This window comes from Ischnura elegans, chromosome X, assembly GCF_921293095.1.
Source record: "Ischnura elegans chromosome X, ioIscEleg1.1, whole genome shotgun sequence".
Lineage (NCBI taxonomy): Eukaryota > Metazoa > Arthropoda > Insecta > Odonata > Coenagrionidae > Ischnura > Ischnura elegans.
The window spans coordinates 11,600,114-11,623,338 of NC_060259.1; the positions used below are offsets into that span (position 1 = coordinate 11,600,114).

General features: G+C 39.4%; 1 protein-coding gene across 3 annotated transcripts in view; it reads left to right on the forward strand.

Annotated features, from left to right (window-relative positions):
* LOC124170496 (vacuolar protein sorting-associated protein 11 homolog) overlaps window positions 1-23,225 on the forward strand; it is a 129,786-nt gene that overhangs the window by 100,876 nt on the left and 5,685 nt on the right. Inside the window, exons 19-21 of one of the 3 annotated variants that reach the window (XR_006867478.1) lie at window positions 2,194-2,356; window positions 6,741-6,815; window positions 17,586-17,696. Coding sequence is in view for 2 of the 3 variants with exons in the window: in XM_046549253.1 (XP_046405209.1) it covers window positions 2,194-2,356; window positions 6,741-6,815 (238 nt within the window). In the remaining variant the exon portion in view is untranslated. The remainder of the gene's footprint in view (window positions 1-2,193; window positions 2,357-6,740; window positions 6,816-17,585; window positions 17,697-23,225) is intronic. The other 2 variants (XM_046549253.1, XM_046549254.1) reach the window with 2 other exon arrangements.

Genomic DNA, 23,225 nt, shown 5'->3' on the forward strand with positions numbered 1-23,225 from the left:
TTCTATTATTTTGGTATTTTTCGCTGAAAAGTCAAACAATTACTGATAAAACTGTATTGTGTTTATTTAGTGCCTCAAATGCTTCCATTGGTGTATGTTCATTGCATCTGTGCGTTTTGTGAAGGGGTCATTCCATATCAAATCAACCAATATTTTGACCAAATGACAACCACCGACTAGGATTTTCATGAAACTTGCCATGGTCATACATCCTGGTATCACTAGAGATTGTGTACAATTTTAGCCTCCAATTGTGAATTGTTAATGAAATATGAGCAATTGAAATTTGGGCGTGACCCCTAAAGTGCCGCAACGTGCAACGCATGGTGATTTTTATTTTCATCCATAACTCCATTCCTGTGAGATGAAAAGCCATGATTTTTTTTCTAAAGCTAAGTGGTCCATTATAATCCCACGATTATCATTAATTATTCACTGCATGAAGTAATTCAGCTGCAAAAAAATAAAGTTTACAAAAAAATCTCGCTTGTACCATTTTTCGTTGTCAGCATCCACAGGGAAAGGCCATGCGAATACAGACTCATGGTTCAGTTTAAAGTAATCATTAATGTATGAGCAAAGATCCTGATGAAAAAAATCGTGAGTCTGACATTCCTTTTAGTAAAAAAAAATACTCATTCATGGTCACGGGAAAAAAATGGCTCTTTTTCAAGGCACATAGAAATTAAACAATTTAGAGGAGATATAAGCTTATACTCATGATTAAACAATATTGGAGCATGCATTAACTCACTATAGCGTATGCTACTGGCTCTTAGAGTATGAAACACATAAGCAATCATGTGAATGTACTTCGCAATGTACTGCTGATTTCGTGCTATCTGAACTATTCGAGCAGAGGGAGTTTTAATTTTTTTAAAACTGCATGATCCATGGTACACTATCACATTCTATTCCTTTTAATCTGTGTTCAAAGACCATATACATTTCATATCCAGATGTATTGACATCACAGGAATATACGTTATCAAATGTCAAAGGGAACCATCATCAAATTATTTGAATTGAGAAATTTCTCAGGTACGTCACCCTTTCAATGTTTCATTTAGTCATTCTATATCATTGGAAATATATCTCATTTGTTTCTGCGGACGAAAATGGTGGAAGGAGGTAGAATGATCCTGCCTTGGAAGACTTTTTCTATTATCCAATGTAATATCTTCATTATCTGCACCAAAAAGTCTGCTAAACTGTGATTAAAATTGCCGTTGTTTCAAAAAAAAAGTTCCAATTTGAGTGTTATGCCCGCGACCCCATTGAAATAGTACACGGAATGTATCCATGGCACTGTAATATAAATGATTTGAATAACAATTGGTAATATAAGAAAAGATATTAACTTGATATTATTTCATGAAAATATAACATTGAAATTATGCTGATTACACTTACGTAAAACAAAAGCGAGCTGCAAGAAACTCCGACTAATATAGCACGCATGTGTGATGTATGCAACAAAGAAATGAAAAAGCATGTGCATCTGATGGACCCTAAGGCCAGCAAAACTTACTAGTGTGAATTCAGTGATTTAACATTCTGAATAATGTCTGCAAAACAAAAAATAATGAAGAATTTTAAAAATTAAATAAACTAAAAGCGCAACATCAGCTTTCCACATGTGTCATCGATAACAGATCGGCAGCAATTACAGAGATGAGGGACTCTTGGTGAAGGTTTTCCGGCGATGGGAACTCTCGCTATGGCGAGTGCCAACACCGAAAGGGCCTTGTAAAAAAGAAATTTTTTTACATGCTATTCATAGGGTCAATTGATGGTGCTCTGGCTTTCTCTCATTATGGTGGGGGTCTCGCAATTGCCTCTACTCGCTTTAACGTGGCTATACTGTATTTCGATTCTTAGTCCTAGGGAACTTTATCTTGTTGCAGTTAATGTGAATTAATTATGTATCTGAAGTGTTGACTCAGCAGAAATATTTAGTGAACATTTTATTGGTCATCATATGCTTAAAAGTATAAGTCCAGGTTATAACTTGAATGTATGTATTATTATTATTATTATGATATTATGAAAATATATACCTCATTAGGTTGCAAGAAAAGAGGTTTGTCATGTAATTGAGTTTTTAATTGATTTTATGCGTGTATGGAAAATGCGTATGATTTCATTTTTTTAAATTGTAACTAACGCTGTTACATGCTTGAAATCTTCCAGGAGCAGAGATTGTGTAACCATGACTCATTTCACAGTGATCTTGAGAAAGCAGAGGATGGTTTTACATGGGTTGCTGATTATTTTGGCCGTGGTGTATTTAACCGTCTGATGCTTGTGACTGACTCTCCTCCCAGATCAGCTCTACTAGGAACACCATCTCATGGTTGGTGCAGTAATCTGAAGTTTTAATTATTATGTCTACTCAGCAGTTGAGGCATGTTGTCACATGTGACATCATGCTACTCTAGTTGCATATGCATTGTACTTTACTACATACATGAATACTGCATGGTGATTGTTGAATTTATCTGAAGTTATACTATGTTATTCAATTTCCTTGTACTACCAAGTTACTATTTCAATCTGTAGACTGCCTATCACAGTGAAAATAGTGCATGATCAACAAAAATTAAGAATTGTTATTAATTAGTAAGAATTTTCATAATTTTTTGTATGCATTGTTTTCTGTAATGATGTCAATTTCCAATCTTAATCAATCTGATTTTTATTTCTTGAACAACCATTATATTGTCCATTTTATATACAGTAGAACTTGTTTAGTACGTTTTTGAAGGGACTACATAAAATGAACGTACTAACCAGGAAAACGTGCTAATGAGGAAAGTAAATATCAGCAGTTAGGGTAATTGCAATCTGTGGAAAAGTCGTCATAATTACAATTACTATCGGTAGTTCTCGTAGGATCGCCTTCCTGAACTCTTTTCACATTTAAAATCAAGAAAATGAGCTCTGCGTTGAAAAACAATACTATGTGAATAAAAATCACAATGCTTCATAGATTTCCCGAAGACAATTACATGAGAATGGCGTCTATCTCCTGAGATTTATCCTATATATATATATATATATATATACTACTTCATTCATTCACACGGCGCCTTTAGCGCAAACGTACATATAAATTCAGAGGTAAGGAAAGAAAGGGATAGGAACATATAATGGAAAAAGGACGATGGCAACGGTGCTGTGGTATATATATAAAATCTTGATGAAAGCGCACTAAGCGATAATATAAGTATTATATACATATAAGTATGTGGCCGATCGAGGAGAACGGACAAAAATAACACTAATAAAAACATAGAAACACATAAAAAAGGACACTCACAAAGACTCCTTCAGACGTTTCAGCGGGTTGACCCGCTATCCTCGGTGCCAAAGGCAAACTGCTGCAGGCGGATTCCTCCAGTAGCCCTCCTTGGTGAAGTAGTGGGGGTGGAAGAAGGGGAAGGGGAGAGGGGGAAGGGAGGATAGGGTTTGCTTTGGCTGTTAATGGGCAATGTTTAGCCCGGGCGTTTCGAACGCCTTTTCAACCCAAATATGTGCCATTTCCCTCGTTCTCACCTCGATGATGGTTGCCCTCTCTGGCAGAACTTCAATGAAAGTTAGGGAAAAACATTGGTGGAAAGAACTGTTGTGTGAGGCAGTGTGAATAGGGATGGGATCATGAAAGGGGGGAGTTTTGCAGGAGTGCCTGTGGTTATTCATTCGGATGGATATGGGTGTGGTACATTCTCCTATGTAGTACGAGGGGCAAAAATTACAAAACAGCCTGTAGACAACGTTGAAGGAAGTACAAGACGGTGTGGAGGAGGATCTGTTGATGACAGGTGAAGTGGTGGGGCGTAGCAGAGGGCAGCACTTGCAACGGGGGCGGTTGCATGGAGTCAGGGAGGAAAGTGGGGGGAGTGTGTGCCGGAGGAGGGGGCGGGTGGATTTTAAAATATTACCTAAGTTAGGTGCTCTTCTGTAGGCAATGGAGGGGCAGGATGGAAGAAGGGCAGCTGTGGTTTTGTTTTTGCTGATGATGGGGTAGAGATCTTTTAATATTTTTTTAATTTTTTGAGTGCCCGGGAAGAATGTGGTGGTGAGATTAAGTTTGCTAGTTTGTTCTTTTTTGGTGTGTGGGGTGTACTGTTCGGAGGGAGAGAGTATTTTCTTTTTAAGCAGGGATTCTGGATACTCTCGTTTGAGGAGAGCATGGTGGAGGTTCTGTGTGGCTCATTGAAGAGATGGTGAATTGTTGCAGATGCGATGGGCACGGACTGAGAGGGAGTAGGGGATTGCGTGTTTGGTGTGAGGTGGATGGCAACTGGTGTAGTGTAGGTATTGTTCATGGTTGGTGGGTTTTTGTGGATGGAGGTGCTGAAGGTATTGTTTTCAAGGCGGATGTTTATGTCAAGGAAAGGGAGGAAGCAGAAATTGATGAGGTGAAAGAAACGGATGAGGTGGAGTTGAGGGATGCAATGAATGTGTCAAGCGAATCACGCCCATGGGCCCATAGTAAAAAAATGTCGTCGATGAATCGGACCCACAGGAGTGGCTTGAGGGTTTGGGAATTTAAAAAAGAGCTTTCCAGGTGACCCATGTAGAGGTTTGCGTAGGCTGGGGCCATTCTGGTTCCCATCGGGACTCCTCGCTTTTGTAGGTAGATGGTGTCGTTGAAGTTGAAGGCGTTTTTGTTGAGAATTAGTTCAGCTAATTGGATGATGAAGTTGGTGGAGGGAGAGTGAGGCTGAGGGCATTGGGCAAGAAAGTAGTTGAGGGCATTGAGGCCTTCGTGGTGGGGAATAGAAGTATATAGTGAAACGACGTCAATTGTCGCCATTAGGAGATTGGTACCGGTAGGGATAGGGGTTGAGTTAAGTATGCTTAGGAAATGATAGGAGTCTTTTATGTAAGATGGAAGGGTGGTGACAAGAGGTTGCAAGTAGTGATCTAGAAGGGCTGATATTCTTTCGGTTGGGGAATTGCGGCTAGACACAATGGGGCGGCCTGGGTTATTGGGTTTGTGTATTTTGGGGAGAAGATAGAATTGTGGAGTGTTGAAATCGGCAGGTGAAAGAAGATTAATGTCGGAGGGGCTGAGTCCTTCTGCGGGGCCAAAATTTTTTAGAAAGGAGAAGATTTCTTTTTGAAATTGCGGGTTGGGATCATTAGGGAGGGGAGAATAGGAAGCCGGGTCGTTCAGTTGCCTTTAACCTTCCGCCACATATTTCTCTTTGTCGAGAACGACTAACATTGAGCCTTTTTCCGCTGAGGTTATGATGATGTCTTTGTTGGTGGAGAGATTTCTTAAGGCCTGAAATTCCAGGCGTGTGAGATTTTTAGGTGGGTTGAGAGAATGGAGGAAATTGTGGTCAGTGATTCTGTTGAGAAAAAGTTTGATGAATATCTCTACGGGATGGTTTGCATGGAGTGGTTTAGGCTCTCGTACAGACGGTGGGGCGAATTGAGCCAGTGGGTGAAGAGTGTCATGGTTGGAAGATGTATTTTGTTGGGACTGCCAGAATGCTTTCCATCGCAGGTTCCGGCAAAAATTTAGGGCGTCCGTCACAAGGCTCACGTAGTTAACTCTCGGCGTGGATGAAAAAGATAATCCTTTGCTGAGGACTGCCCGCTCATTGGCGTCGAGGACATGCGAGGAAAGGTTCACTACATTGTCTTCGAGGGAAGGGTTCGCTGCATTGTCTGCCTCGTTTTCGCACTGCGTGTGTGGAGGCGGTCGCAGTGGGGGGCAGGGGTTAGGTGGTACCGGAAAGTCCATTGGTGGGAGTTTGAGTATAGTGGCCAGGTCAGGTTTGTAAAGGAAGAGAGGCGGAGGAGTGGGTGGGGGTAGACAATGCAGCAGGCAGACAATGGTAATTTTGGTCCTCATCCTCGAGAATTTCAATCTTTTCTTAAGTTATAATCTGCTTCACTATTAGTTTTCTCTCCATTTCAATTGTAATTTAACTGCCCTCGCTATGATAACTCGTGCTACAGCAACAACTGCCCACTCGCAAAATTTGAGCAGTGTGTGGTACTCCGAAGGCGACAGAAGGTGAGGAGCTTGGGGTGGGGAAACATGGGGCTTCTCATTGGCTGCAGTTTTGCATAGTCAGACATTCCTGAAAAATAGCCGCATTTTATTATTCATAACGTCACAAGAATTGAGAAATAAATTTGGATAAATCACGGTCGTAAGAAGAGAGATGTAGAATGAATGTCAATGGCTGATAATAATGGAATAAATCATGAATGTGGAGGTTTACAACCCTTAAGAGGATACTAGAGAAGGAATTTCAGGATTGCGTTACGGCAAGCAATTAAGCGTACTGACCAGGAAAACGCAACTTTTTCAAACGTACTGACCAAATACTTTGACCTGTATTTTGTTCGGATGGTACCGGGGCCGAGAGAAATCGCTGTACTAAGGAGGAAAACGTGCTAAGAAGGAACATACTAACCAAGTTCCACTGTATATATGTATATATACACAAAAAATGAAAAACGTGCTGTCTTTCGATGCATTCTGGAAAGTGGGAAAGACCTTATTTTGTTTGATTGTAATAGTTATACTAACTCCTGACCTAGATGTATTACTGTTGATTACAAAATGTGAAGCAGTTATGAATCATTTCAACTGCTGGCTTCTTCATTAAATAATCAAATTTATAGTTCATGTGATAGTCTTCACTTATTTAATTATCATTATCTTTAAGGTTGTTTTGTTCTTGTGGCTTAAATTCATTTTTTTTCATTAGGAAGAGGAAAAGAAATATTTGATCAAGCAGCAGATACAAGAACAAAATTGCACGATGGAAAATCTATTAAGAGAGGTCTGTTACCATATCTTCTTTCGTAAAATCAAGTAGTTTTTGTAGTTCTGGCTTTCATTGAATGCTTTTGGCCAATGGGTAATAATTAACCTCATAAGGTTCTTTATAGTTTACATTGATAATGTCAATTGGATGCCTTGCATGATGAAAAAGTGTAATATTAGAAAGATCCAGAAAATTTGGAATCATTTCATTTCAATATACTATAAGCATCTATGCTTGTATACCAGAAGAGCTAACTAGTGAGGTCTGCCAGCTTGCATCTTTGTCTGGCTACTGTTGGAATCTCCTGACTTTTGATGCACGGCACGGTTTTATGGTCTGGGCTTAAATTATCAATTTATTTTTGCATATTTCTTCATTGAATTTTGGCTGATGTAACTAGATATGAAATTTTTCCCTAATCATTGGAAAAATGTGCTGCAATCATCAATCATCAGCTATACTATTAGCCACCTGCCGGAATGTAAAATCTATTACCACCATTATTAATGCAAAGATGAGACTTGTGGAGAACCCTGAAGAGGCAATTATCAAGTGCATAACGAGTTGTAATGTTGGCATGAATAGAGAGCACAGCTGAGTGAAGACCTGAGCGAGGCAGTCAGATGAGTGCACCAAAAGAGTAGAAGCCTCTTTTCACGTGCAGTAAGGCGGTGTCAGTCTGATTTTGGGCCGTTCCTTCTGAGGGAAGATGTTTTCAAATATTGGGAATGAAGAAGAACAATACAAGTGTATCACAATTCCCATATTCTTATTAGCATGTCCAATTATATCCTTCCACGTCCTTTCTAAAATAACTTCACTTTTAAAAAGTTTTGGGGCAGCTACTTTCAATCATACTCTTGCCATTTGATGATTACAGTGGAACCTCGATCTATCATTTTTCAAGGGGATGGATGAAAGAAAATAATGAATGCGGGAATGTGTTGACTGGGTTGCCTATGTATCAGGAAACCCAGGTTTTTCTCGAGTAATTGTGATATTCATCAAAGAATTCATCCCGTAATTTAGCTGATTAAAGGAATGTTTGAATTTTACGGAAACAATTTATTGTTGATTCGACTCATCCCTACTTTCAAATATCCTAAGGGAACTCACCACCCCGAGAAAAAATGTTTGCATGCCATGTCGGCATTAATACTGCTACGATGGATTTCTGTCTGATGTAAAAATTCTTATCCATCAAACGTCATTTCAGTGGCATGCCTGATACTCGGAACCTTCGTCGCACTTCTTGTTTTCCAAAGGTAGCTCACTCTCCCTCCCTCCTACCGTCATGTGCTAGCGGATATCTCAAGGCGTGTGGCAACAGTCACGTGTTTCTCCCCCGGATTCTTTTCTCCTTCTTCAATTATTTTTAGTTCATTTGTTAAAGTTCTCACCTGTTTCTTCGGAAGGGCCATTGTCCCAAGATGAGTAAAAATAAAACTAATTAAAATGAAACGTGACTTTATTAAACTCAAACTGAAAAATAATCGCTGGTTTGAAATCAAAAACCTCTGGAAAACATGGAACCTGTTGTACGAGGTGAAGTTCGGAATTGGCACTATCAAATACGGTAGAAGCCCGGTTTTACGAGTGCTCATAATCCCTTGGAAATTACTCGCAAAACCGAGCGCTCGTTGTATCCGAAGGAGTTGAATAAACCCACCCAAGTCTCGTAATCGTTCGAATTTATAGTTTATCTTTTTTTCCATGGAATTTAGTGAATTTAAACTGGTAGAAAGTCATTATCAGGCACAATATAATTGAGTGTCAACATATTTAAAGAAGGAAACGGGGGATTTTCAATTTTATAAAATAACTCGCACGCTCCGCGCGCTCGTTAAGGGGCTCCGCCCCTTAAAAACCCCGGTTCCGGCTTCGCCGTCTTTATTTTTGGTCGTTTGAAGACTTTTGAAGTTCAAATAATGTCATCTCAGCTAGCCGGCTTAGCCGGCCAGGGGGTAGGGAGGCACCCCACTCATTCCTGGGAACAGCTTCGCCGTTCCTCACTGAAGGGCGGCTTAGCCGCCCAGGGATTGAGTGTGCCCCCCCGGGGCTACCCTGCTTAATACTCGGAACGGCTTCGCCGTTCCTCGTCTGGGGTTGCCATTGCCGCCCAGAGGGCGAGGGCATTTCGGAACAGTTTCACCGTTATCCGTTTAAGGGGCGGCTTCGCCGCCCAGAGATGGGGGGAGTCCACAGCGGCTGCGCCGCTTGAACATCGGGGCGGCTTCGCCACCCGAGGGTTACTGAAGCTCCCCCTCGCCGACGCCAGCTACTCCTCGGAACGGCTTCGCCGTTCCTCGTTTTGGGGCGGCTTCGCCGCCTTGAGGTTGAGGAGCCCCCCGCGGCTGCTCCGCTTAGTCCTCATTAATGCTCTTCCCCACCTGGAAGGGTGCCCAGGGGGATTCGGGGGTTTTAATGTGTTATGCATGCGGTCACCAATCGTCCACAGTGATCACGTAGCGATGATTTTAAAGGGGTAGTGCAATGCGGAGTAATAGTGGCGACAAATACGCATAAAAGAAGACTTAAAGGCAAGTTTTTAATTTTTTTGCGGGGGGTTCCAACGGAATACCGGGGGTATACTTGTGTTAAACCAGTGGTCACAAATCGTTCTCATAAATTCCGTGCCGATAAGTCCTAGGGGTCCGGAGCAGTTGTCTGACGATTCTTTTACCTGGAGAGGCGATTTATTAGAATTTTTTGGGAGGTTTCACGGGGTTATCGGGGGTTTTAATAAGTGGTTTGGGCACCGGTTAAATTGTGACGAAAACTACTCGGAAAGGCGACTTTAAAATTCATTAATTTTTTTTTCAGCGATGTTCCAGGAGGTGATCGGGGGTTTCTGGTGTATTTTCCCGTATGGTTTACGGCTGCTCGCCCTCACCAAATATTCCGGATCTTGAGCTCAGAGGGGACGGGTAGTGTGGCGTAATGTTTGCGAGAAGTACCCAAATAGGAGACTAAATGACACATTTTACGTTTGGGAGGGATTTCAGGGAGATAGCAAGGGTTTAAATTTGTGTACTCCTGGCGGTCACCATCCATTTATATAAATTCCGTGGGGATGAGTCGTTGGGGCGGTGGAATAGTCACGAAAAGTATCCAAAAAGTAGACTTATATGCAAAATTTTATTTTTTGGGGGGGTGTATGAGGGTTTACCGGGGGTTTATAGGTTTTTACTGCCAGCGGTCATCAATCGTCCACATCAATTCCGTAGCGATGAGTGGTAAGGATTGGAAAAGCGGCGGAATTGTGACGAAAAGTACCCGAAAAAGCTACTTATGTGCAAATTTTAATTTTTTAGGGGGTTTCGGGGGGTTTAAAGATGACGATAATATATGGTCACATTCATTTACTGCCATATCTAACAGAAGTGTGCCCTATGACATCTATATTTCGAGAGTAATACAATAAAAAGCAAACCAGTCCCTGAAAAAAGTGAGTAGTGCCCGCCATTTTTATTTTTTCGCTGTTTAATATATTGAATCATTTATTAAATGTTCATGTTTTCTGAAAAACAATAAATAGGTGTATGTAACTACAAAGTTTGAAAGAAATCGGTCAGGTTAAAATTGACATAATCTTGTGTTAATCTTTTGGAAATCGTAATTTTCGGTGATTTTCGGAATATTTTAATTTTTTTCTCAGTAACCAAGGACGACGAAAGAAAATTGTTACCTACATTTCGTAGACGATGATATAAGCATATATAATAATCATTTTTGTTATCCTATACCTTAAATTAAGTCGAAGGGAGCGGAAGTTATGAAATTTTAATAGAAAAACGAATTTTTGGACGCCATTTTGGCTGCAATTTTCTGAAAAAGAAATTTACAACATTACGTTATTACGTGCCAACGTTCATCAGCTTTCAGGAAATGCATTAGCGATCCGTGTGGCACACACCATTCGCGCGCAGTAAAATAAAAACCGAAAGATGGTCCCCGAAAAAAGCCCGATTTCGGCCATTTTGTCGTCCTAGCGACGACACGTGGCGGAAACTTCCGGTTTTCGGATTTTTCCTCCGAATCATTTCGGGTTCCCCGCACGCGTGCCAAATTTCAGCACTCCAGCACTTCTAGAAGTGGTCGGGAATTTGTATCCATCAGTCAGTCAGTCACCACAAGGGCTGTATATAGATAGGAATTCCCCCAGTTTAGGTGATTTGGCAGTATCAAATACGGCATATGAAGAACAGACTGCAGAGGGTGAAGCATGAACATATGACTGCACCATGAAATTTTTACTTTTCTCATTTCTAAGTTGCGTAGCACCAGATAAGGGATTGAATCGAAATGGCTAGTAAGGAGAAATATAATATCCTGAGAAGAAATCCCTTTAGTCAGCGGCTGTTACAAAAAGATTAATATTAAAACTTGTAAATTGTAAACTGATATTTTTTATGGATAAAAATGCCGGATCAACTTCCACAAAGCTCAGCTGCGAGGATATTGAGTTTCGCTGGAATGCTAAGTGTCTGTCGTATTTTTCCAACTATTTCCTTGCTTAAATAATGTCAGAAATTCATTTTGTTTGGTCTCATACTATTCTAATGTGCAAATCACTGATATTTCAATCCAATTAATGTGTAAATCAATTACCGAAAGTCATTGTTAGACACCTTTTGGGCTAATAGATGACTCATGCCGCAGTTGACCTTTAGAAAGGGGGTATTTTGGAGCAGGTAGGCTGAAAAAGGTCAGTGTAGGAGGAAGAGGGGAGCGTGAAACACGTTTCCATTGTTCTCGTGATATTTTCTTTCAAAGCTGATGATTTATGGCCTTTGTAAGTTGAAGCCTGCAGGAGCCATGATTTGGAGTGTCAAGAGCCTTCTGATTGGTTTTGGAGAGGAGGAAAGCATCAGAGAGCAGCCAGGGGCTTGAGGGAGTGGGATAGCAGATCAATATCATATGACACTAAGCTTCTCCCTATGATAATTCCATCTCTTGGGGAAGATTCAAACTATGTGCCTGCCTTTATCAGCCATAAATGACACATTGTAAATGTGTACTTCGTCTCATTTTCATCAAATGATGGATGCGCGAAATTTATACATCGGGCCTGTAACATTCATTCGGTCAGTGCAGAAAAACGATACTTTGGAGAACAATAGATGCGGGAAAAAATGACATTGTTTGTATGACTTGATTAGAGATCAGGAACGGCAAACGTTGAATGCAGGAAAATGATCAATGTGGGAACAATAGATCGAGGTTCCACTATAGGTTACCTGCTGGCAACAAAGATCCATTGTAAAGTATTTACCTTAAATTTGAATTAAAATGAGGACTGTCTGTCATTAAGTAGACTAATTAATAGTTCATGGAATAGGTAAATGATGGAACTGATTTTATGCCTAGGAAATCCCATCAGTATGATTGCTTGAGCACAATAGAGAGAGGGAGTGTATTTGATTGTTGAAGGGCATCAATCTATCTTGTGATGTTGTACCTGTATTCAAGAATCGAGGTGAGAAGGAGATGGGAGGTAATATCGTATGAATACTGCAATACAATAAATTGAGGTTTCATATGGTACCTATTTAGATCCTTTTTTCCTGAGATCTTTGAATTCTCGTGAGGCATTCAGCAAATATTTCTTTGATGATAGAATGCTTTTGCCTTTTAACCAGTGCCCATGCCATGAGTTGAACACAGATTCATGCAGTCAAGGGAGCTACTGAATGACATCAAGGATATGAGTTCAGTTGCTGAAAGAAGTGACTGTAGTTGTGAATAGCTGTATCTCAAGGGATTTCTCTTTACCTGTACTGTATTGCTTTTGTAATGAAGATCCCACTACACCAGTTAATGATTTCAATGAGATTGATTAGCAATTATTGATTGATCAATGAGATTGATTTGCAACAATTAGTAGAAGCTACCTTTCGGAGTGATGTGAAAAACATCATACTTGAACCGCACTGCATTTGCAGGTCTGAGATAAACGATAAAATTAGATAGGTATTTTCCTGAATGGATAGGTTTAGGACTTTGTTTTTAACCTTTTGTTAACAGTAGGCAAATGCTCTCCACTCTTCCTTCCCTTTTGTGCAAATGACCAGAGCTCTTGGTCTCAAGCTCCAAATCTCTGCCTAACTACTTGGTGTGAAATTATTAAACAGTAGAATTTATATGAAGATGAAAATGAGTTATGAAAGTATACCGGGACTAGCCACGGTGATAACTTTTTACGGAGTCACCCGCAATGCACAAATAGTGCGAAAAATCCACAGAGGAAAAATCATTCGCCTTGACCAGGATTCGAACCCGGATCCCTCGATTTCCGGCCGAGTGCTTTAGCCAGTTAAGCTACCGAGGCGTCATTCTCCCCTGTGGAAATTTGTGGACTATACCGGACAAGGTGGTATGGACTGCTGAGCATATGATGCGACTAGCAGTCCAGGTCGTGCGCATGGCGCCACAGCCGGAGAGCAAAGCCCGAACTTTGAACACTAGAGGTGTTCGCTCTGGACTTATGAATGTATACCGGGACTAGCCACGGTGATAACTTTTTACGGAGTCACCCGCAATGCACAAATAGTGCGAAAAATCCACAGAGGAAAAATCATTCGCCTTGACCGGGATTCGAACCCGGATCCCTCGATTTCCGGCCGAGTGCTTTAGCCAGTTAAGCTACCGAGGCGTCATGGCTGTGGCGCCATGCGCACGACCTGGACTGCTAGTCGCATCATATGCTCAGCAGTCCATACCACCTTGTCCGGTATAGTCCACAAATTTCCACAGGGGAGAATGACGCCTCGGTAGCTTAACTGGCTAAAGCACTCGGCCGGAAATCGAGGGATCCGGGTTCGAATCCTGGTCAAGGCGAATGATTTTTCCTCTGTGGATTTTTCGCACTATTTGTGCATTGCGGGTGACTCCGTAAAAAGTTATCACCGTGGCTAGTCCCGGTATACTTTCATAAGTCCAGAGCGAACACCTCTAGTGTTCAAAGTTCGGGCTTTGCTCTCCGGCTGTGGCGCCATGCGCACGACCTGGACTGCTAGTCGCATCATATGCTCAGCAGTCCATACCACCTTGTCCGGTATAGTCCACAAATTTCCACAGGGGAGAATGACGCCTCGGTAGCTTAACTGGCTAAAGCACTCGGCCGGAAATCGAGGGATCCGGGTTCGAATCCCGGTCAAGGCGAATGATTTTTCCTCTGTGGATTTTTCGCATGAAAATGAGGATTATAAATTTATTATTTACTAAGTGATCACTTACCCAGAAAAGTACTTTTGGATGGGATGTAAATAAAATGTAAATTGGCTGGGATAGATTGTGTCAATATACATGAATGGTACTTGATTTTTTAAATTTGATTCACTGAATTTAAAAAAATCGAAATTTAAGCTAAATAATTTCCAATTTGTTTACCTTATATTTTCAAATTGTTTTGCCGGCAATTATGGTAATACATGGGCTGCTATTCTGATAGGGATTACGACCACTCTAGTGGGCAAGATTGTGAGAAAAGTCGTAACCTTCATGACTATTACTACCCAGTTGCAATTTGGTATTCTGAACAGTAATCACCGCTGAAATTCCACTGAAAATCATAATTCTCATGATTTTCAGTGGAATTGTAACAATTTGCTATTGTGGATAGACATTGGGCAAAATGTGTTTGGATCGTTATTTGTGTGTGCCTAGCGATGGTCATTTGTCTTTCAAAGTTTGTATTAACCAAATTACTTACTACTGAAAAAGTGAAGTAGTAGCTAAAAATGTTATGAAATCAATGTGATTATAGTTAAAAATTGTGGCAGATGTACTGAATGTTTTAAGCTTAGTGAACTGTGTAGAAATATATATTCTAGCATAATATGTAGTGCACAAACTTATAGGTACATTAATATTGCATAAATAATTACAACTAATGTTAAGAATAGCAGTCAGTTTCTGCAACGAATTCAAAAATACTATGCATAAGTTTATTGAAATTTAATGTGCAACAAAATGTTTCTGGGATTGTATCCAAGCTTTTGTTATCTATCTGAAATAGGTTCTTGCCAAATGAAATACCAGTTATAACATTAAATAAAAAGAAACTACCATATGTGTGATCAGCTGTTAATTTGCTCAAGTTAACTACAGGAATATAAATTCTTTCTATACAAGTTTCACTACTGTCTACAAAACTGAAATTTGATCGAAATATTTCACAAGCATTCAAAATATAGTATGCCTGAAAACAAAGGATGTCTCTGAATAATTATAAACTCTCTACACAGTTACATTCTGCACACAAGTTTAATGCAATATCTATCATGTGGACTATGATACAAATTGTTGCCTCAAATCAAAATTGTTTTTCACATAGTTAAGGTTCAATGGAGTTGAGAGTTTGTATCAATTCTCAGTGAACGAACTAGGCTCACATGAATACATTCGTCAAGAGATATGAGAGTAGTCCTTTCTTCACGATTCACTGGTGTTAGATTCATATGTTCACTGCTGTTTCTGCATTGTTGAAAGTTAACTACAATTTTGACCAAGTACACAATACAACTGGAACGTAAACATTAGTTGAGATAACAATATTTTCCACACAAGTTCCTGGTTTAACGAATCTGGTTTTCGATGAATCTCTCCTTCACTTACCTCCTCACAAATATAAATACAGGATCATCTACCATCCCTGCTGTACATACAATCAGCTCTCTTGTGGCTTCCCTCAGCCGAAGCAATATATATCGCTGGATAGAATAAAAGAGTATATTTCAGGAAGTTAAAACAATTGGAAAAATTCCTTAGGTTTAAAGCATTTTGTAATTGAATAACACGAAGAGACAGCTGTTTTTAAGTTATTTTAGTTCAAAATTATTCTGTTTAAAATAGTTTTCTAAAGTCGTCTGTCTCATTCCTTTCCTCATTTCTTTGCTCGCTGCTTGCTCAACGTGCCACGGAATCTTCAAATTCTCTACTCCATCATCTGACAATTTAACTACTCACTCCAAAACATCTATTGTGTCCTCCTCTTCCTTGCAACCTGGGGGCACTATGCTATTATTGGGTTCTTCTCTGTCTTCGTTGCTTACATCCTGCATCTCCTCCAAAATGTTGGGATCCTCATTGTCGGCAAATACAGTGATATCATCATCAATACTCATATGCTCTTCAAAAGACACCCCTTCAATGTTTAATGTCTTCGTGCCACTTCTCCCTCTTCTCTGGCTGTGGGTCGTCGCCGGTGTCTCTTCTCTCTTCGGGAAAGCCTGCCCTCCTGAAGCAGTTCAAGATTGCCCTTCTCTCTCCTTTATCCCTAGCAGCACAGATTTGGAATGGCTTGCAGGGTGTTCCACTTCAGTGACTTGATATCTTTAGCAATTCCTAGTTTAGTTTGGAGGTATTTGAATAGTTGGCTTCTAAATGCACTTTTGATTATGGAAATAACCCCTGAACAAGTGGTTGCTCTTAACTTGTGCAATTAGGGGGAAAGTGAATGCCTTTCATGTTCCTCAGTTTCAAATCCAAAGTTTTGTGAGTAGTGCAGCCATCAAGGGAAAGAAGAATTTTTATATTTTTACTTTCCATGATTGCTTCAAGTGTCACGAGCCATTCACTAAGTAAAATTGCCATCATTCACACATTTTTGTTATTCCCATTAGAGCATGGCAATTTTTTGACATTCTTGAAGATTCTCGGACTTGCATACTCACTGGTCTCAAAAGGTTTCACTTTTCAGGCCTGTCACTGATAGAACTGGAATAGATGGATAGGCATGGCAAGGAATGGTAAATCTTTCTTTGCTTCTATTGTCCCTATGGCAAAGATCTCCCTTTGTAGTTAACATGGGGTCCGGAGGGAGATAGTAGAAGAAGCTAGACTCATTGGCATTAGATATGTCTTCAGACTCTACCTAGCCACCGAGGAAGGCAAATTTTTCTTCCACTCCTCCTCCATGACCATGCTGAGTGCTGCTTCCTCCCCTTGTACTTATAGACATTATTCATACTTATGCACACAATAGTGTAAGGACTGAAGAAAGGAAGGCTTGTTTAACAGAAGGGATACTCAATGGGATATTATTGAAATTTTATTTTAAAAGTGCTGCGGATTTTCTGTTGAACCACTTGGACTTGTGAAATGCCTTGGCAGTTCAGAGAGGAGTGAAAAATTGTGAAGTGCTTGGAGCAGCAGCACAAAGGTCAGAGGAGAGCTATAGACGCACAGAGTGGAGTTTTGGCTTCCCCTCGAAGTGGGGAGGTTTCCTAAACATTTCTCTGTATGGGGGTTAGTTTTATCGAGTTTTTACTGTAAATATATCTTTTATTGTATAGTAATGATGTTATGAATACGTATTTTAAAGGTAAATTTAGCCATGTAATATTTGTGGGAAGGACTACAATATCAAAGTAAGATCTGCTACAACCATTATGTCGGTTAACTTCTCATTGGGTGCAAAAACTGTTCCTAAGGGTTTTCATGCTGGAAAAGGTGGAGCTTCTAAGAAGCGTTTGCTTGATTAATTGCCCATTTATTTTACAATGCAACTTATTGCCAGGCTGTGTGCGGAATACCAAACTGTTCTGAGGTGTGGAATTACAACCCACAGAGATTACTACCTCTCCTTTCAGAAAAGTGGCGATCCATCTCTAATATGTTACCTTTAAAAATTTACAAATATTCTTTTTAGTTTCTCCTTTTTTCACTGGGGTAATTACTGAGCAATATCCATGTTGGCACATGATACAGCCATTTGATGACAATAGATCAAATAGTCTTGAAGCTAATCAATAAAACTAACATTTTTTTCATGAAATCCAGAAATCTATCCAAAAAAATATATCCTTGGTGAAATTCCTTAGGTTTGTTGAGCAAATAAGCCTCTTCATTATCTGGCTAAACTGCTATTACTTCATTGAGTGGAGTTACAAAGTAAGTGAACCTTGTATTTACATTTTAAAATACTCAGGAAATTCATCCTCATTGATGGCACTGAAACCTCCAATTCTCTTTTGAATGTACTATGCCAACCCAAAAACATTCATCACTATCATCACCACTTACACCTTCCAGCACTATAATAGGATTGATTTCAGTGTTTCACTTTAATAATTTATGTAGTAAAATCTCTTTGGAACAAACATCCGAGTAGTGAAATTTTACGAGAGACTTCACATAAAGAAGTCATAGAAGCCCCATTCCTGGGCCCTTTCTATTATTAATGCATTACGAAAAAAGTCCCTTTATGAACTTGTATAATTACAAAACCTCTCTTAAAATCTCTCATTTGGGCTCCACTTCTGAAGATGACCTCTCCGTGCCATATTTTCATTTTTGAAATAATGATTTTACCATATGCTTATGTGCAATTTGACTTCCAAATTCTGCGTAATGTTCAGTTTCTGTTAGTTGTAATCTAAAGCTTTGTTTTCATGCATCTGATTGTATGTTGCCATTAGCTCTTCAGCTTATCTGAAGCAGGAATGACAATGTCAGCGGCAATGTCTTCCAAAGTCATCATCTTTCAGCCTATCACCCAGAATCAAATCTGTTCGGGGACTAGCATTGTCTTCTCAGGCATTTATTCATTCTTGATACCACAAAAGTAATACTATATGGGCTGAGGGTGCATAATACAAATATTCCAGCATGACCAGTGAAGAAATTTTATACTTAAGACAACTTAACTCATAGGAATACCCAAATGCCTATTCCATTGTGAATGAATCCCATGTTAATCATGAAGTTAACATTCCTGGCCCTTTAGACCTTCTGGGAAATGTATTGAAATGAAGTTGTCACCTTCAGGGGAATATTATGCTTTCTAACGTAATGTTTGGTTATTTCCCGGCGAACAGTAGCAGTAAAGATTTCTTGGGTTCTGTACCGGGTCAGGTCGTCCATATCTCCTTCCAACGTTTCGATAATCAAATCGCCCATCACCTTCTGGGATTCACAAATCCAATGATTCATTCGTGAATCGATCCTTGAAGACGATGGGCGAGTTGCTTATCAAAACGTTGGATGGAGATATGGAGGACCTGACCCGGTGCAGAACCCAAGAAATCTTTGAGGCTTGGGGAAGCCAATCTGAGAAGTTTGCTGGTGAAGCTGGCCACGGTGGGTGCTACCCTATCCCCCTTGCCCCGGGAACTTTGGGGGCATAGGTTCAGGGAACGGCGAAGCCATTCAGAGGAGTGTGCTAGTGAAGCCGGTCACGGCACGCAATACCCTTTCCCCCTGGCTGGTAAAGCCTGCCTCGGGTACATAGGTCGACTGAACGGCTTCGCCATTCAGAAGAGTTGTCGGCGAAGCCAGCCATGGCGGGTGCTACCTTTTCCCCCTGGCCCCGGAGATAAAAATTATTCGAAGACCCATAAATTTAGACGGCAAAGCCAGATCCGGGGCTTGTGCCACAAGTTTATCACTATTAACCTATACCTCGCATAGTGCAAATTTGTTCCTTAGGGAAACATCCTAATGCTGCTTTACATAATCAGATAACCTTAATATTCTCTTGGTAAAATGTGAACTTGCATAAAGTACACACAAAATTACTCTCACAAAATTGCCCGTATTAATGGTATTGCTTGCCTCAAATCTTATTCTTTGCTGATATATTCATCGAAATCCATAGCTGCACAATGGGCAAAACATTACATACTCGTCATGCCTTCCAGATAGCCGACCTACCAAAGTATCTCGTCTCCTTAACTGAATGACATTAGTTAATTCAGATCATTAATTAAGTTTGAAGGTAAAGGAAAAAGAGTTTTTTTGAAAGCAATGCAGTTTGAGATGTCATTTTTGCCATAATAAGTCATCGAGCGAACTGACTTCCACTTAAGGGCCTTAACCTTTCAAGGTCATCGGTAGTCACGGGGGAGAAATGAAGCAGTGGGCGAGTTGCATATAAATAGCATCTACACTATGAAGAGTTATGTTAAAGGGTCTAACACATTGGCTTCATTCCTTCCCAGCAGTCGTAGGCCCTCTGGGTCTCAGGAATACAGTACAGCAGTTGTTCAGTAGTTGAAGGTAATTGATTGTGAAAGAACCTTATGGAGTAAAAAACAAGTGAAAAATATCAAAAAATAGGAATGCGGATAGAAAAATAAAGAAGTTATCAAGGAAAAGCATAAACATAGAAGGGAAATTGAAAGTGATCAATTGCTTTGAAAATGGAGAGATTCAATGCATTATTGCCCGTAAGTTTAAGCTCAAGAGCGTTGACAGTCTGCATTATTATTCATAATAAAGACAAAGTTAAAATGTCAGTGACATCAGCCAAGCACTCAACACGCATGCAAAGTTCACTGCTGGAAAAAAACAGACCTCTGATTACCTGGACTTATCATAAATGGTTAAATGATGTTTCTCTATCACAGGCAGTTATTTGTGTAAAATCTGTGGCTTTATTTGGATCTGTAAAAGAAGGTGGAGGGTGGTGATTGCTCCAAGACTTTTATTGCTCCCGTTAGTTGCAGAATTTTAAACGGCGAGCTGGTGTTTTAGTGCAGCGATATCAGGTGAATCTGCAAGTGCTGATAGCACCCTTGCCACGACATTTTCTGATGACCTCCAAGCTGTGATTGAGAGTGGCTCCTTTCCCCCTCAACTAGTATTCAATGTATAGTATAAAATTTAGTGTATAGTATAACAAGAATAAAATGCTGTCAAATAACAAATTCGATAAGCGGCAAGACCCTAAGGAATGCATCCGTTGAGCTATGCGAGGCATGGGTGTACCATGTTGCTTCCTACCTCATCGTATAAATTGATTTGTCTGTTGTGACAACTGGACTTGAGCTGGAGGATGATGACTGCTATAGTACAAAATTTTAATTGTGTTGCAAGCTTAAACATACATTTTAATAGAAAGATGAGATTCAATTTATGGACATCATGGTGGTAGGCATAATAAACTCTGTGTTTGTTGAAATGAATGTTATCAGCTTTGACACATTTTTCTTAACAGACCCAGTTTATAAATGTTCTGCATTTATTGATCAGTGATGATAACAATAGAATAGTTGACACTGGGGTCAGGTATAAAAAATGTGATTATGTAATCACTAAGCTGATTATTTTCACCTCTCCAACCAATTCCTGATTCTTATCCATATTCTAGTTGAAGTTTTTGATGCTTTATCATTGCTAGTCATTAATTTTACTTCCTTAGCTGCCTTAAACTGTGGGTTAGCATTCTTTGAAAATGGAAGCTATAGAAAGTGGCTTGAGTACATATATCTTTTTCCTTCTGCTTTTGTTTTCGTGGTTTGCTTTTGTGCCCAAGTTTGCATGTTCACTGTGAGCAGTTTTAATCTTGTGAGCATCTTGTGAGTATCTGATGAAGATTGTGCTCTGAATGTGGGAATAACAGAAGATGGTTGCTCATACATGTATGCATATTTTCCTTTTTTTTCTTTATGGTAACCAAGGGTGAAAGGTCTCTTCCTTCTGAATATTTAATTTGGTTAATTTTTGTATAGCTGATTGTATTGCAGTGCAGCTTATTATGAATGTTATTATTTTTTGTATGCCTGTGTATATGCAGTGTTATTGACATCTGCTGTATTAGGGTTAATTAATTTATTTTTGTGCATTCATTGCTTCAATACTGCTTGTAGTGTTCATAATAGAGGAGTGGTAGTAGTTATGGAGTGTGTGCATTTTTTTGCTAAGTGAGTTTCAAAAATGATTGTGGAGTGAGGTATGTGATTCTTTTCACTGTTTTTAATTGTGCATGCATTAGGGAATATGTAACTCTTCTACTTTTGTCTTCCTCATTTCCGAGGTGTGAGCCTTAATTAACAGTGCTATAGGTGATATATATGTTTGTATTTTTTAGGAGTCAATAAATTTCTTGACCATTCTGAATGAGGTTCTGGACTCCTACAGACTGTGTAATTTTTCAATCTTGCTGTGTGAACTGAGGTGAAATTTACATGGATGGCTATGAGAAAAAAATCTTCAGGATCGTGAATCGAACCATAGACCTTTGGCTTTTCTGGCCACTGAGCAGATCACTACACTCCTGATTTTGCATGGCAATTGTACCGTGGCTCATCCCAGATAACACGGCATTTGTATTACATCAATAATACACAAAAAATACATGCCCAAATACATATGTATAAGATGGAATACGATCGTATTACATCGGTATATTTCACGTAGAAGTGGTTCAAAAGTCCCTATGGATGTATGTATTCGTGCGTATTACAAATTGGAAATCTGAATACCCATACATGAATTATACATATGTATACAAAGGAATACAATCGTATTACGTCTGTATATTTCACGTAAAAGTGGCTCAAAAGTCCCTCAGGATGTATGTATACATGCGTATTACAAATTGGAAATCTGAATATCCTTACATGTAATATACATATGTATCTGCAGGCCCTCGTACACGAATTATACATATTGATTTTCTGACCCACATCCACTTAATATCAATATGGATCAAACGGATGAATAAATATAAGGAAACCAGAACATACAGATAATAAAACATTTATTCAAAGAGAAAAATAAAATAATACACACAAATAACAAGTGTGGCCATGAATATTGCTAACAAGCATTAAGGGCCAGCAAACAGTAGGTGAAACTTAGTTTAAAAAAATGGCACAAAGATAAATCAAGTACAAACAATGGTTTGAATTGGAAAATAGAAAAAAATGTTAGCACGGAACAAGCGTTGTAACCCATTGCACAAGAAAAAACCTGAATTCAGGAAACCAACTCTGCACAATTAACCACTTTCTGAAAGGAGAAAAGAAGAAGTCAAGTTTAAAAGTCATGCAAAAATATATCTTTTTGTAGGATCTGAATAGGAGCTCAAGGCCTTTCAATTTTATTTATTTTTTTCAATTCATATAGGCAGTCAGTATTCTGTGAAGTCTGTAATTTTAGTACTAATTCTGTATTCTGAATGCAAATGAAAGTTTGGCTTCTCTGCTAGATTCCAGACATAAGTTTTAAATTTTTTCATTTACCAATTATGTCGAGGTCCCAGCTAGTGCAGATTTGACCTTGTCCTTTGAGAAATCATATATTTTGGGGAAATGCTTTCATTATACAAAATTAATAGCCTTTCTCTTGAGAAGAATGAGAAATATGAGAAAAGATCATATGACTACTTTTAAATATAAATTAACTAGGAAAACGTGAATCCATTGGTATGCTTATTTAGTACATGATACTAATATATTAGTACCATGATTAAGTAGCGGATGACTCACACAGAAAAAATATAAACTTGTGATATCAAATTTTCAAACAAATAAATTTCATACATAATAGATAAAAAAATTTTTCCCTCAAAGCTTACCTCGGTATTAACAATTCCACCTGGTCTTCTGGCTTTGCGTCGTCGTTTTTTTTCGTAATCCATTCTCCTCTTGTCCAGGCCAAGCTATTTACATCGTCGCCTGCTGGGTATGCGCGAAA